At 40.2% G+C, this 12,499-nt stretch overlaps 1 protein-coding gene across 1 annotated transcript; it reads left to right on the top strand.

Moving 5' to 3' along the window:
- Nucleotides 1-837: 837 nt before the first annotated feature.
- On the top strand, nt 838-4,012 carry LOC134803684 (zinc finger protein 550-like). Its single transcript, XM_063776475.1, has 2 exons — nt 838-1,129; nt 3,274-4,012. The coding sequence occupies exons 1-2, from the start codon at nt 961-963 to the stop codon at nt 3,942-3,944; spliced, it is 840 nt and encodes a 279-aa protein (XP_063632545.1). The 5' UTR covers nt 838-960; the 3' UTR covers nt 3,945-4,012.
- The last annotated feature ends 8,487 nt before the right edge of the window (nt 4,013-12,499 follow it).

The raw sequence follows: 12,499 nt of genomic DNA, 5'->3' as shown, positions 1-12,499 counted from the left end.
CTGTACTTCTGGAATTTGAGCTTTTCGGCCGCTTTAGCCGCCGCACCTGCTTGGTTACTGGTTCCCGTGAGGTGGGAAGGGGCCAGAGTGTCTACGCAGGTAATTACAACAACAATATCTAAACTCAATTAAATTTGATGAAATATAAAATGAGCCGATCTTGTTCTAGATATCGGCTCACTTTATTATATTTCGTCAACTTTGTCTCTATTTTCCATCCCGCAGTACTCAAAGTAGATTGTACCAAAAGCCGCAACAGACTACCGCACCGGACCGCGACCTTGGTGTGGTCAAAATATCTCTTTCTCGCTCTATCTTATAGTTGTGTCCTTAACGCACGTACGGCGACCACCTAATGCCTCCTCTACACTATCGGCGATGATCGATGATAGTATCATCGTGCAAGCATCCACATCAAAGAATATAATACTCACTAATCCACATCAAAGAATATAATACTCACTAGGATCCACATGATCGCCTGTACAACGCAACCATCCGGCGATTCCCTTAATTCCCCTTGATGCGTGCCCAAAAAACCGATGACTCGCGGGTCGCAGGCGATGATAGACGATGACTGGCGGAGACTACCAAAAGTACCAAATGTCGTCCCCGCCAGTCATCATTATCATTGCGGATAGTGTAGCTAGTCATTAGGGTTGTTCTAGCTAATATTATAACCGCGTTACATTATGCTAGCCAGTATGCTAGTTTACCATTTGCATTAAAAAAATAAAAACATTTTGACAGTGACAGCTTGCTAAACAAAAGTGGAGTGGGCGATCGAAGTCACCGACTGGATTTTAATTTTTCCGAAAAATTATAATAGTTTCACTGGAAATACATTACTTATAACTAAATAAGCAAAGATTTTAGTGATATACACCTATAACGGCAATAGAGTATGTGAACTATTCTTGTTTTGAATGAATATTGCAATTTATTTTCATGAATTAAATCATGGAAGAATATATCCCTCTAAGTCAGGAGCCACTCGATGTTTGCGCCGTTTTTATGAAAGAGGAGCAAGACGAGGGTTTGGACACAGTAGACACCTTACATAAATATGACATCAAGATTGAAAGGGATTATTTTGTGGACAATGAAGATGGAGGACCAACTTCTCTTGGTGAGTATAGGGTCATTGCGCTAGTTTCCGTCCATGCTCTAGTTTTCATCTACTTGACAGATCAGATTCACTAATAATATATTTGATTTTTATTTTTTCTAAATGCGAAATATCATGTTTCTGTAGACAGATATATTGTTTTGACATTAAGGATTGCAATACGTACAAAGTTGTGCACTAATGTAGGTTTATATTCAAATTTCGTCAAGTGGACAATAGCTAGAGCAAAACTTAACACCTACCCTATATTTTATAAAATACTAGCTTAAGCCCGCAACTTTGTCTGCGTGGAATTAGTAACAGTAGCTAAAGTAGGTATGGCGCCTGGATAATGCTAATAGCAATCATTCAATTCGCGCATTGCTTACTTCAATTATTAGGCAATTCATTAATTCTTTCAATTACACCCCCCTTTGCACTCTCTTCAGGGATGATTTGCGACAAAAACTATCCTACATCCTTCCCCGGGACTCAAACTATCTCTATACTATACCAAATTTCAACAAAATCGGTTTAGCATGAAAGAGGTAACAGACAGACAGATAGACACACTTTCGCCTATATAATATTAGTATGGATGTTTAGCAAATAAATAGTTAGGAAGTTGGCATGTATCATGCAAAGGATTCATTGTTAAAGAGATATTTGTATAATCTGCTATTGTGCATCCAGGTAATTGCCAAATGTGAGGGACATCCACAAAATCATTTCATTTCATTTATTCATGCTAAATAACATAAGTATACAAAAATGTACACGTCATATTATTAAACCCCGGTGGGGCAATATTTCCATATAATGAAAAGATCTTCTAAATACCAATAGCCTAACATGTTAAAGGTCTAACATGTGTGCTGTGATTCTGCCGCGCTAAGCATAACAGCAGTCACTCATTTTGAAATGTCTTACAATTGTATACTTTGTACTTGTATGATATTGTCTACAATTGAAAGAGATTTCAAAATGAGTTACTGCTTTTATGCTTAGCTTAATGTCAAACCTAGTAACAAATGTAAAGCACAGTTAGCAGCAGAGGTAGCATAGCATGTCAGGTGGTTGACATTAAATAATTTTGAATACTTAGTACAGTCACCGGCAATAATATGTTACTCTTCGATGGCCGCAAAAATATGTGACATGCTCTTACAGCTCTACAAATAAGATTGTGTCAGATATGTTTGTGGCCTTTGTTGTGTAACATATTATTGCAGGTGATTGTACTCTACTGTTGACTGTACCTTAATCTCTAGTGTCCCATGGTACTAATACTATACTGCAAAACGTAATTCAAGACTAAAAAAAGTAAGAAAATGTTGCCACTTTTTACTAGCGCGTCTTGTATTTATTTTATTTATTTATTTATTTAAACTTTATTGCACGATAACAAAATGTACAAATGGCGGACTTAATGCCTTGAGGCATTCTCTACCAGTCAACCATTGAGTCAAACAGAAAACTTGTACTTAGTGCAGGATTGTAGACAACGAGAAGAATTATGAATCACAAATCAGGTTATTCTAAACAATATTCTAATTATAAACTACACATATAAAGATAATAGCAATAGAAACCTACATATATACAAACATGCATACATACATATATAAATAAATATGTTATATTATGTTATGTACCCAAGAATACAAGTAAAATGCGGATCATTTATCTTTAAGCGAGGTAGAGGTGTTTACGTAACTTGCTTTATTTATGTAAAAATAAGTAAATAAAAGTACTTTTTTAAATCGTAGGAGTAAATTTACTAATAAATAAATTATCTTAGCGTGATTATTTATCAAAAGGAATTTACTATTTTACAAACAAATTATTGCAGTGGCAACATAGTCTCACTTTTTTTGGTATTGAATTACGTTTTGCAGTTTAGTACAAATTCAATTGTAATTTCTAGTAACATTGTGGCACCAGTGTGAGCAGCTACTGGACAGTGTTGCCACATTAAGAAATCGGCTACCTGTCCTTATTACCTTGGATAAAAATTTAAGTGTCGTATTACTGGTTCCCTGTCGGTCACTGGCGCCACTCTGCCACTACATCCTTTGATTTAAATTTGACTGCCTATTATTTTTGTATCGTGGGCTGCTAGAGCTGTGATTATGAAGTGAAATTAAAAACTTTTTTCTCAACAGACTCAAACCCACCGCCTGACTATCCAAAAACATACACCTGCGAAATCTGCACCAAACAGTTCTCCCAGAAACGCTACATGACCGCGCACCGCCAACGACACCCGGAATATAAAGACCTAGCCCTCAAACTCCAACAAGAGAAGCTACGACTCGAGCGAGCCAAGAAAGAACAGCAATTCATCTGTCTATACTGTCAGAAGGAGTTCTGCAATCGTTCCACAGTCAACCGTCACATGAAAATACATACAAATGACAAACCAGTGTCAAAAGACTATATTTGTGACATTTGTCAAAAAGCATTTGCACATAAAAGAGATGTTAGAGTCCATTTACGTGTACACACGGGAGAGAAACCGTACGAGTGCAAAACATGCAATAAAAGGTTCTCCCAACTGGCCAGTTTGCAGTACCACGCCCAAGGTCATACGAAAATCAAACCATATCCATGCGAGATGTGCAATAAGCAGTTCTTAAGGCGCATCAGTTTAGAACGTCACACGAGAATTCATTCTGGAATAAGACCCTTCGAATGCCAGTTGTGTGAAAAAGCGTTTACGCAGAAGCGACATCTAGTGCAGCATAATCGGTTACACACAAAGTATAAGCACAGAAAAGGTTCTAAGTTCGGTCGACATAAGGGCGCTTTTGCTGTTAACCCTATTGCCACTTGAAGATTTGTTTTAGATAAAGTTTGTGAAATCGCTAGTTAGTATGAAGACGCTTACGCATCGGAACGCTAAAAGCATGCGTAGTAGAGATGCAATGGATAGTTGTTTGGCCAGATACCGAATATCCGGCCTGCCCATCGGCCGAATATCTGGTATCCGGCCGGCGGAACTATACCTACCTACATTTCGGTATTTCAGGTGCGCATTGTGCAGGTTTTGATATTTAATTTGACCTGTTACCTAGTGAACATTCGCGCGGACTCATTTCTAGATTCGAAATCACTGCGCACTGCGTGCAAGTCAGTGTCAATGTTTAAATTGTTTTATAATAATAAACGAGTACGATTATGACATTTATGACTGACTGTTTCTTGAATCCAATTTTGTTTACTCCGAAATTAAGCAATGTTACTATCCGGTATCCGGTCGGATAGTAGGTCATTATCCGTTCACAGGCCGGATATTAAATATTGGCCGGATACCGGATAGTAACCGAATATCCGGTGCATCTCTAACGCGCAGGCGCATCTTCATACTAACGAGCAATTTCTCATGTGTATAAAATGCAGCTCGATGCTGATAGCTGTGATTCCACCCTTAATTGGGGCATTATCTATGAAAAGGGACCTTATTGTCGATGGCGCTTACGCCGCACAGCGTCGCGCGGCATTGTTTATATCGGAGCATCGTTGACAATGGCGTAAGCGCCATCTACAATAAGGTCCCTTTTCATAGACAACGTCACAATTATAATCATAGCCAGAGGGCCTACCTATGGTCGTGTTTTAATCTATCGCCACTCATTGCCAATTTCCTACTTTCCGCACTTGTATCGTAAATAACTATTGAAATGTTTCTTTTGTATATACGTCATTGAGTAGATCAGGGGTCTCCAAACTTTTTTACCTGAGGGCCAAATTGCGCCTCAGAAACTTTCGCGCGGGCCACCGTTGGTTTTTGCGCCGGGAGGTGTCTGGTTGCTGCTGTTAGGAACAGTTCCACTCTCAATGAATGCTGAACCCCTGGAGCCTGGCTCCCGCGGGCCTGACAGTGGGCACTCGCTTTGGGTGTCGGCGGGCCGGATTGGAACGCGTCGCGGGCGGGATTTGGCCCGCGGGCCGGTGTTTGGAGACCTCTGGAGTAGATAGTTGTTGAGTGTGAAATAAATGATATAGTCAACTACATATCTAGCTTGTTTTATTGGATACAAATGATTATTATCTATTTACATCTCAAAAGCATGCTAATAAATAAAAATGAATATTTTTTTTATACTTAAATTAATTAATACCTAATTAATTGTGGCTACTTAATACTTAATATCAGCGTTTTCACACTGTCCGATCCGATATAAGTATAAAAATGTATAACAATGTTTTTCTGTATTTATTTATTCAGAGAACAGAGATCCGCATGGCATGGCATTAACCCAAAAACGGTGGCCATCGTGCTATAAGATACTCTCTAACATTATATCATATGTCTTTCTCATAGGGGCTATCCGATATCGGATTGGCACTTCCGATAATTTCAGACATATCGGATCCCCTGTCAGCTGTCGGACCGATATTTCTAGTTTGTATGGGCATAACGTTTGCTGTAGTGTGCGTGATCGCTGAAGCAGGCGCGGCGCCGACGATGCGAGGGCGCCCCCGGCCCGACTTTATTGACGTAGTGACTACATCCGACATCGGATCGGACAATATGAAAACGCTCTAAGCTCTCGCAAAACAGAATCGCCCTTTTCATGCTTAATATCTAAAATGGTGTTCAACATTTCATAAAATAACATTGGTTTAAAATAATACATTGTAATATTTTACACAGTTGCGCGCGGGCGCTAGTGAGCGACGGACGCGGCGAATTATTATTTCTCGAATTCGTACGGTTCAAGGTCACACGCGCGCAGTTTGTACACAAGCAATGATTTCAAGATTGTGCCTGTATTTAAATGGATAAGATGGATAAAGATAATCTTTCGGAAAGTGATCAGTGTGATGACAGGGAGAAGAATAACGACGTGGTTTGTGACGAAAGTGAGGTTATGGTGTTTGGCGGTGGTGAAAACATGGAAAGCGAGCATTACTTAGAGTTAGATCGGCCCTCTAAAAGAGGTAGGGAGATAAATGGAGAGGAGCAGTGGACTAGAGTGGGCCGAAGGGCAAAAAGATTCAACAGAAGGGGAGTTAATAATGTCGCGACGGGAACTGCGGAAGAAATAACTTTTATGACCGAAGTTTGTATTACGTGTACAGAAAAACTACCGAAGCAATTTGGATTAGCGAAACTATTAAAAGCCGAAGGGATACAGGGCATAACACGAATAAAATACGTTAATGAGTACAAAGTGTTGATCCACTGTAGTAGTGATACCAGTGCTGAGTCGCTAATTCAATCAAAGCGCTTTAACGAGGGTGGCTTTAAATGTCATAGAACGCTTGAAAAGAATCAGTCGTATGGTGTTATTTTTGATGTTGACCTTGAGATGACTGAGGAGGAGATATTACAAGTTCTTGTAAGTGAGACGGCGATTTTGGCAGTGAAACGTTTGAAACGCAGGAATACGGCTGACGGAAAGTGGGTAACAAGTGAAGCTGTTAGAATTACCTTTAAGGGTGCATCTCTGCCGACATATGTTTATATTTATGATACTAGAACCAAGGTCGCTCCATATAACTATCCTGTAACACAGTGTGCACGGTGCTGGCGGTATGGCCACACGGTTAAAATGTGCCCTTCTAGTAAAATTGTGTGCCCTAAATGCTCAGAGAATCATCCTAATTGCACGACGACAATCTTTCAGTGCAACAACTGCTCGGGTCGTCATATGGCAATGGCGAAAGTATGCCCAGTGTATGTGAAAGAACGGAAAATAAGAGACCTGATGACAAAATTTAATTGTTCATATAAAAGGGCGCTTGCTATGTACACTATTCATATTCCGTCCCCAATGTTTACACCTGAGATATTGCCACAAGAACCGTCTCAACCAGTTGAGTCACAAGCTCTATTTGAACAATCTCAGGATACTCGGGAACCTCCTACAGAGAAAGATGAGCTTGAGAAGTCTAGCTACGCTGGGTCGGTTAAAACAAGTAAAGTCAACTCTAATAGGATAGTGAATGCAAACAAGAAGAAAAGTGTGAAAAATAGGAAAGATCAAGCGGAGATTTTATTTGATGACAACATGTCGGTTAAGAGTGTCAGTGAAGGTGGTCCCAAGAGCCAAGAAGAACGATCGGAGCACAAAGAAAAAATTACCTGGCAGCTGTTGTTGGCTAAACTTAAGAGGAAACTGTTTGAAGAGGAAGGTGTTGCATGGAGAGATAAGATCAAAAGTTGTGTGAGTACCTTTTTAGAGGGGATAATATCAATAGTTTTACAGTATATGAAGGATCTGCCAGGCTTAAGCTTTATAAAAGAATTATGGACCGTAACAACTCACACATCACCCTAAATGTAATACAATGGAATGCCCAAAGCATTCGCCCTAAACGACTAGAATTTGAATCGCTATTACATCAAGAAAAGATACACCTTGCTTTAATAAGTGAGACATGGCTTGACCCGGCTAGCCAATTCAAGATAAGTGGTTACAACATATTCAGATCTGATCGTGGCGATGGATATGGGGGTGTGGCAGTGTTAGCCCACAAATCAGTTAAAGCACAACAATGTAATTCTCAACTAACCAACACACATATTGAATTGATCCATATGAAGATACTAAACTGTAGTTTCTTAGAAAATGTAATATCAATATATTGTCCACCGACGGCTTATACTACACAGAGGGACTGGGACCAGATATTTACACTAGCTGACGGGAAATGCCTTGTAGCAGGGGATTTAAATGGCCACCACACTAATTGGTCAATAAAAATGGATGTGAGAGGGGAACAGATTCATGATTCTAGTGTTGAAAAGGGTCTTGTTACCCTGAACAATGGTACTCACACGAGAATGAAATTGGTGAACGGCGCAGTACAGAAATCTTCCCCTGACGTTACTCTAGCTTCTGCAGATATAGCTTTAAAGTTCAATTGGTCAGTACTTAACGAAAATCTTGGCAGCGATCACTTAATGATTAAATTAAATACCGATATTAATAAGTCTGATAGACATAAAAACAGACGTAACTTTAGAAAAGCCGACTGGGCAAAGTATAGAGCCACTGCACAAGAAGAATTCACGGACTTCATCCTGCCAGAGAACCCACAAATGGCATATGACAAGTTCATTGATGCTATGGACAGAGCTGCGAATGCCTCAATTCCTATAATTAAAATATGTGAGAATCCTCTTCGTCACCAAAAATTTACTCCAAGACCCTACTGGAATCAAGATATATCTAAGGCCGTTGCAGAGAGACGTCGAGCGTTGGCAATCTTCAGACGGAACCCTACACCGGATAATTTATCTGTTTTACAAAATAAAGTTAGTGTTGCTCAGCGGCTGATTCGACAAGGAAGCGCTAAGGCGTGGCAAAAGTTTTGTGATAGTGTTGATAGTGCTACATCCTCTAGTGAAATGTGGAACAAAATGAAATGGCTGAAGGGCTACAAAGCACCTAGAACAACAATAAGCCGCGAGAAGGCTGAGCATCTGTTAGGCAGTTTAGCACCAGATTATGTAACACCCGCAGCCCCTACCTTTGCTAGCAATAGCATATGTTTGTCGTCGCCGATTTCGGTACATGAATTAAAGAACGCTATCAAACAATCTGATACAGCACCGGGCATGGATGATATATCCTTTTCTATGATTAGGCATCTTCCAGATGTAGCCAAACATGTACTGGTAAATATATTTAATATATTTTTATTTAGCAGCTTTGTCCCGATACAGTGGCGCAGCGTTCAAATAGTTCCTATACCGAAACTCGGTGCAGACACAAGGCAAGATGTGACCTTTAGACCAATTTCTCTGCTGTCCTGTCCATGCAAGATATTTCACACAATTCTTACACGTAGACTAGAATGGTATATCGAAAAGGGAAACCATTTTTCAGATGAGACTATAGGTTTTAGGAGATTCAGATCTTGCATGGACAATTTAACTAGGCTAGTTTCACGAATCCAGACTGGGTATACCAACGGGCTTGCCACGGTGGGCTGTTTCGTTGATATAGACAGTGCTTACAATAATGTTAGTTTAACTTGTCTCCTGAAAACACTAGACCACCTTGGTGTGGACAATGTTATCTGTAAATATCTTTGGCAGTTTTTACATTCACGACAACTGGCTATAGACTTGTCGGCAGGGGCGTATTTACCATAGGGCCAAGGGGGCCATGGCCCGGGGCGGCAGGCCGCAGGGGGGCGGCGAAGCCGCCCCCTTGCGGCTTTTTCTGGGCGCCTTTTATAATCAAACTTAGCTATATTTTTTATTATATTTTAATTGACATTTAAATTAATAAACAAACGAACGCTTCAAACCCCACCAATTGCTAAAAATATCTACCAACAAGTACCTAAATTAAGCAACATTTTCGTTCAAGAAGTATTAGTACGGCGCAGTGCCGGATTTACCACTAGGCTGAGTAGGCTGAAGCCTATGGCGGCAGATTTTAGGGGGCGGCAAATTTGGGTCAAAAAAATATTTTATTAGCTGTTCAGATAGGGTCGACCAGAATTTTGTCGCTCCCCTATTTATTTGTAAAATTTAAATAACAAGCCTTGTCGATTTTGCCGCCCTCTGTCATGTCAAGACCCTTTATATTGAGACAGACAGACGGCCGGACGGACAACAAAGTGATCTTATATGGGTTCCGTTTTTTTCCTTTTAAAGTACGAAACCCTAAAAATGTACCTACTATTTTCTCGAAAAAATTTCGCGCTCGCTACGCTCGCGTTTTCACGTACGTACCTAACATTATTTGTTACCCATCTGACTATATACATACGGGCGGTTCTTGTGTCTTCGTGGTATTGAATCTCACTAAATTGTTCCGATCCCATGCCGAAACTCAGTACAGATAGAGTGCTCTCGATATCAGGTACAAATACAATACTTTTCATGACTTTCCAGCACCACAGAATGAGGGATAATGGTACGGCCTGTGTAATACGCATCCCTACTACTGTCGTCTGCATAGCAATGATTATCATTGATATGCAGCAATGACAGCACAGAACCTAGTGCAACGCCAGCGGTAATGTCCACACTATCGGAGCAGCTTCCGTCTACTATACGGCTCATGTGAAAGCTAGCGATCCATTTGTATAACATATAGTCCCTCGAGCAGACTCGATGCCAGACCCGACCGAACTCCTTAGCTATATCCAGCCTGACTGCCATATCTCACCTTGATTCTCAATGGCCAAAACCCAGCAGTACCCACCGGTCACCGATCAGATCAGGCAAATATAACGAGGTCGCATCGTCATTGAGTGACAAAAACGGCCCATATAAATCTGTATCTAGAATAGTGACATTAGTGACGTCACCTTTCTGCACTCAAAAGAATAAAAAAATATCTACGTTCCACTATCAGCGGAGAGCGCCTGAATAGCTTAGCTCTTCTTAATATAGAAGCTGAGCTGACAAACGTTTTAAATTACGACAGCGTTATTGATGATTTTGTCAACCAATTTGTACATAGGAAAACAATGTAAATGCCTATGTGAGTAAATGGTAAATGTTTAGTTTTTTTTTATTTCACACCCCAAAGGTACTTGTTGCAGGTTTTTTTTGATGAAGGGGGGCGGCAAATCAAAATGGCCCGGGGCGCCAAATTTGTAAATACGCCTCTGCTTGTCGGGTCATGAATCCTTAGTTCGAGTTACGGGAATGGGTTTAGCACAGGGGGACCCCTTATCTCCTTTACTATTTAACATAGCGACTCTAGATATTTGTAAACAGCTGGGAGATATATTTGTATCACAATATGCAGATGATTTTGTACTTTATGCCAGCCGCAAACACCTCTCGGATGCAGTTAATGCAGTACAGGATTCCTTAAATATTCTTAATAGCACAGTAGAAGGAATGGGTCTTAATGTATCACATAAAAAAACTAAAGTCTGTGTATTTGAGGTCTGAGGTCATCCTAGGAATGTAAACAAATATAGAGTAAATTTACAGATAGGCAGCAATAAGGTGCAACAGGTGGATTGTGTGAAATATCTAGGTATGTGGTTAGATAGAAGCCTAAAATGGGGAAGACACATAAATGAAACCCGTGAGAAAACATTGAAATTTCTAAATGTATTTAAGGTTCTAGCTGGAGCAAAGTGGGGTGTCCATCCAACCCATCTTAGGCGCCTATATATCTCTATCCTACGTAGTAGACTGGATTATGGTTGTTTTTTGTACGATATTAGTGTTAAAAACCATTTATGCAAACTGGACAAAGTGCAAAACCAAGCTATGCGGGTTATTGGCGGATTTATAAGAAGTACCCCAATACATGTCATGGAAAGTGAGCTGTGCATACAGCCCCTCTTTGTAAGGAGGAAATACCTGGCGGCTAAGTTTTATTTAAGAGGCAAATGCTTGGAACATAATGCTACAATACATGTGTTAAAAGAACTAAATAGGGCATGTGAAAATAGGTATTGGAGGACAAAGAAAAAGCCGCTACTCATTGAAAATTATAACCAATTCTGTAACCTCCCAGTACAATCACATGAGCAATTACCTATGTACTCAATGAATAGTTGGATAAGTAGCTACGATTTATCAAATAATATATATGTTTTTATAGAGGGTTTAGAGACTGCCAAAAAACATGTGAACCAAATAGATTTATATAGGTTATGTAATGATCTCTTAGAAAGTAAGTATAGCTCATTTTATAAGCTGTTTACTGATGGGTCCAAGGAGAAACAAGGATGTGGGGCGGCTTTTTTTGACCCTCAGGTGGATTTCCGGGGAAAGTTTAACATACAAGCTGATATATCTATTATGCACTGTGAACTTATTGCCATAGCCGAAGCGTTGTCATATGTAGAGTCTATAGACCATAACAAATGTGTAATTTTGTCAGACGCAAGGAGTGCCCTTTCACATTTGGCTCGGTTACCCTCGAGCAGTCGAGGGCATCCGATAGCCTACACCATCCTTGAATCCATCAACAAACTTCGTACACTAAATAGGGAAGTGATTGTACAGTGGATACCTTCTCATGTTGGCATCATGAGTAACGAGGAGGCTGACCGAGCAGCAAAACTTGCAATAACCGACGGTATTCCATACCGTTGTATACCAGTACACAGCGAAGTACTAGGTAAAGTTAGGATTAGTTGCAGGCAGATGTGGAGGGAATACTTTGATAAGCGGTCTCTCACTAAAGGAATCTGGTACCGAACAGTTCAATGTCAGCCCCCTCAGGTCCCCTGGTTTGACAAAAAGCTTAGCAGGAAACAGGTAGTATCACTCCTCAGACTTCGTTCCGGGCACATTCCGTCAAACAAATTCAAGCACCTGATGAAACTAGCGGCTTCACCAAATTGCCAAGAGTGCGATAAAATAGAAGATGTTCACCATGTGTTGATGGAATGTGTCCGTAATGAGGCGCTGAGGAATGACATGACATTTATTAAATCTACCAACAT

The sequence above is a fragment of the Cydia splendana genome, chromosome 27, assembly GCF_910591565.1.
Source record: "Cydia splendana chromosome 27, ilCydSple1.2, whole genome shotgun sequence".
NCBI lineage: Eukaryota > Metazoa > Arthropoda > Insecta > Lepidoptera > Tortricidae > Cydia > Cydia splendana.
Note: the sequence above shows the minus strand (reverse complement) of the source record. Positions and strands in the feature narration are given on the sequence as shown.

What these genes read in the sequence shown, in the direction of transcription:
- LOC134803684 (XM_063776475.1), top strand. Translation starts at nt 961, where the DNA reads ATGGAAGAATATATCCCTCTAAGTCAGGAGCCACTCGATGTTTGCGCC. An exon ending in TGGAGGACCAACTTCTCTTG is followed by an intron (nt 1,130 to 3,273) that starts GTGAGTATAGGG and finishes TTTTCTCAACAG; the next exon opens with ACTCAAACCCACCGCCTGAC.